Below are 4,087 nucleotides of genomic sequence, written 5' to 3'. Positions count from 1 at the left end.
AATAATAAACTTGATAAATGAATTATATAATTATGTTTCGCTTATTAAAAATTTTATAGTTCTAAATTATCTTACTCTCTTAAAAATTAGATTTAAAAATTATTGATGTGTATAATTCTTATTGTTTTGCAACGTATTTGGATTTAACAGGTTTATGCAATTTTTCCTATAAAATCACTCCCTAAAACAGGTAAACGCCTATTCAATTAAAGTAATTATCTGTAGAAATAATATAAAATTACTTTTATCCTATAAAAGAATCTATTTAAGACGCACAGGCTTATGAAGATTATTCGTAATATTGTAAAGATGTATTTAAAATTTGTAATATATTGTAAGAATCTCGTACAGTCGTTAAGAAAAAAAAAGTGATGAGGATATCTTGATACGAGAGCGATGAACAGTTAAATAGTCGGAGGAGGAGCTACATCTTCCACGCAGGCGCATTGATCACCGCTAGGGGGTTTCAGAACGCAGACGTTTGTTTAGAAAGTAGGGTTATGGTGGTGCCGGTCGCTTTTTTGCCTTTCTCCGTCGAAAAATGATATTAATTAGACATTTTAATGCCGACATAATCGTCTGATGTGTTTTAAAAACTATGGGGAAGATAAAAACGTTCGAAATCGTTTTAGATAGCAACAAAACTGTGTATTATCCCGGTCAACAAGTGCTAGGGAAATGTGTTGTGGACTTGAGAGGAGATATGAAGATGAAGACGTTAAGGATATACATGAGAGGAGTTGCTAAAGTGCACTGGACGGAATCGAGGAGCACGGGAAACCGTCTCGGAGCTTATACTGAACATTATAATGCCGAAATCGAGTATTTCTTCAAGAGGCAAGTTCTATTTGGAACAGGTGAGTCAATTGCTCACAATGCTTTTATCAATAACAACGTTAAATCACTTCTTTCCGCTTATTTTTCATTGTATTCTATTGTCGCTTTTTATTGTTATTTACACACACACTACACACACACACACACACACACACACACACACACAATTAAATACTTCATATTATTAAGTAAAAAAATATATTTTTGAAAGTGTTTGTAAATAAAGAATAATAAACTGTTGGTATGTGTATGATAAGCATTAATGTTAAAAACTAAAGCTTTTTATCTATAAACCTGTCGTTTTCCTCTCGAGATAAGGTAAACCCTGTCTTTCACCTCGAGTCTGCTTTATTTTGATTAAATTTGTTTATAATATTTTTTCTGAGCTTATCTATTTGTTGTTGTAATTATAATTTTTTTTTTCTTTAACCTTGTCTTTTATTATGTATTAGATTATCTGTCATCCAGTGAAATAAAGTAATTATATAGATTATTAATTTTAGGTTAAATTTCCCGGATGTATTTAAAAAATTTCACGTGTTAATTTTAATAGGAAATACTGTATATGTTACAGTATATATAAAGGATTATGTAAATGAAAGTAAATTTAGAATTGTCATTCGGAAGTTCTGATTAGTTCTGGAACCGAAAATGTATTTCACTGTGTTAGACAATCAAGGGAGTAAATAGAATGCATTTTCTGTGTCATATTTATTATATCCTTGAAAGTTAGCTTCTGGCTTCTGAAATTACTTTTTATGGCAATGTCAAATACAAAAACGAAATTTTTTATTCATAAAATTGGTCTATTTTTTAATTTTTTGCTGACATCTGTAGACACGTCATGAAACGTATCAGAGAACTAAAAGATTTTAATTGAAAATTTCTAAACAAAATGTCTTATCTTTAATATTTATTATAAACTTGTATGTTAATGTCACTTATTTTCTTTTTGTTTCAGTTTAAAATTATAGTAAAGGTTCAATAAATTTTAATGATTCTTTTGGTAATTTATCAGTTGGAATAAATACATAAAGTTTAAATTTATGTATGGAAAAATTAATATAAGAAGAAAAATAATCTTAATATACCCATTAAATTCATTATAATTTTTAATTAAAATTTAAAAAACCTCATTTACTTTTTAATATCTGTCATATGGAACTAATTGAGTTCTATAATTAATATTCTATATCAATGACCAGATGTGAACAGTGAAAAAAATAATTATTTTTTTTAAGTTCAAGTTTTTTAAATTATCTTATTTTTATCATCTGTTCTAAACAGTCTAAAATACTTTAGATTTAGATTAATTATAAAATATTCTTTAGGGATTTTAAGAAAATATTTTTCTATTTTTTAGGTTAATTTGTTCTTTTCATGTTGTTTTAAAATCATTGAGCGAATGTAACTCTCCATTAAACATCAATAACAGTGACAAACAAGTTTGTTAGCTTTATTAAATTATGTTATACAGCACTGCACAATGTCATAAATAAATAAGTATTAAAAAGGAACTAAATTTTCTGTTATGAATGATGTAAAAGAGATAGACTAGTAAAATATAAAAGCCTTGAATAAAATAATAAAAATGCAATAAAAAATATTGAAAAAAATTACAAAAAGAGTTCAAAATTTTAATTTAATTTGTTAAAAAAATTAAATTAGTAAATAAAAAGTTAATATTATAATCTCAATTTTTAAACAAAAATATAGAACAAATATAAAATTTGACATTATGAACATAATTGTTTATTGAAATTTGTACTAGATAAATATTTTTAATAATAACCATTATTAAAAATATTTTAAGAATACTTATACAAGAGTTATTGATATTTTTATTTCTTATAAATAATAATTCCTGAATCAGCATTTTTCTGCAACAAAATTTACTCCAATTTCAATCTTGAAGTATGTGTATTATCTTATTATATCAATATCTATCCATTTACTATAAATATCTTGCAATACAGTACACTGCCAGAGATGGAAAAAGACAACTATTACATGATGTATTTGAACTACTGACCTTGGGGAAACCAGATAAATCCCCACAATTGAATTAACATCAACCTTTGATATTTGTAATGTATGTTATATATGGATAAGTCTTAATTATGAACACTTTTGGTTTTAAAAATCAACATTTAAAATTTTAAATTAATTTTTGAGTAATATTTCACTAAAGTTACAAAACTTTGTGCAGACAAGATAGTCTTTTCTATTTGCAATATACAGTAAAGAGTATCAGTCTTCCATTGATTGATCATTCTTTTATAACTGAGATATATCTTCGTCAAAAAGTCATTCAAGAGTAAACTCAGATTAAATATCTCCAAAAAAAATGTTACCTTTAAGCTTATATTTTTGTTCTCTATTAATAATACAACAAATAATACTTCATTTTTTCAATTGGTAGAAAATAAATCTAATTTAATACAAAATTCAAATGTATTACAATCAAATTATTTTGTCTCTTAATTTTCTTGTTCTGTGTAAAATATATGTAATAATATAAAATATTTCATAGCAGAATCACTAAGAATGAATGTAATATGAATATACAGTAATTTATATAGGCAGAAAGGAGTGCAGAGGACCCATTAAACAAAAATAAATTATTTCTACAGTATGTAATAGGAAAAGAAACCTGGAAGAACAATAAACATTATCTTGTCTATTAGCATCTTGATATATAGTAATTATATTGAATATTAATAGAATTTTATAAAATAATTTTAGCAATGTTCCTGTCAAGAATTTAAATTATTCCTTATGTGTAATTTTATCAGTTAATTAAAACATATAGTATCAAAAGATAAAATTTGAGTTACAGGATGTATTTTTAATTAAAAAATATACTATATGATGCTACATAGTAGATCAATATTAATATGTAGTACATTTCCATATATGATAAAAGTGCAATAAAATTTGTTTGTGTAGTATTATTAATGTTATTGTTGATGCAATATCATTTTAATTTTTCAGAATGAAAAATAAATATTTCTAAATTTATAGCTTCTGTAGTTTTATAAAACTGAAGAATCATATAATAATATAATAACTAAAACATTAAAAGATTTATTTTGAAATAATTTCAAAATATTTGAAAATTAACATTATCATCATATATATATATAATATTTCATAATGATTTAATTGCTAAATTAATCTAATATTTGATTTCTGTATTTTGAGTAATAATTATGTCATTATTATAGATTTATAATATTATGAAATATTT

General features: G+C 24.2%; 1 protein-coding gene across 1 annotated transcript in view; it reads left to right on the top strand.

Annotated features, from left to right (window-relative positions):
* Nucleotides 1-442: 442 nt before the first annotated feature.
* The window catches only part of LOC111620769 (arrestin domain-containing protein 2-like), an 85,368-nt gene continuing 81,723 nt past the window's right edge, over nucleotides 443-4,087 (top strand). Inside the window, exon 1 of the mRNA XM_023362769.1 lies at nucleotides 443-1,036. Within this exon, the coding sequence (XP_023218537.1) occupies nucleotides 599-1,036 (438 nt within the window). The 5' untranslated portion in view covers nucleotides 443-598. The remainder of the gene's footprint in view (nucleotides 1,037-4,087) is intronic.

Source organism: Centruroides sculpturatus, unplaced genomic scaffold (assembly GCF_000671375.1).
Source record: "Centruroides sculpturatus isolate CEXI.00-Female unplaced genomic scaffold, Cexi_2.0 scaffold204, whole genome shotgun sequence".
In the NCBI taxonomy this organism is placed as follows: domain Eukaryota; kingdom Metazoa; phylum Arthropoda; class Arachnida; order Scorpiones; family Buthidae; genus Centruroides; species Centruroides sculpturatus.
The sequence above is the reverse complement of the archived record's forward strand: the minus strand, read 5'-3'. Positions and strand labels throughout refer to the sequence as shown.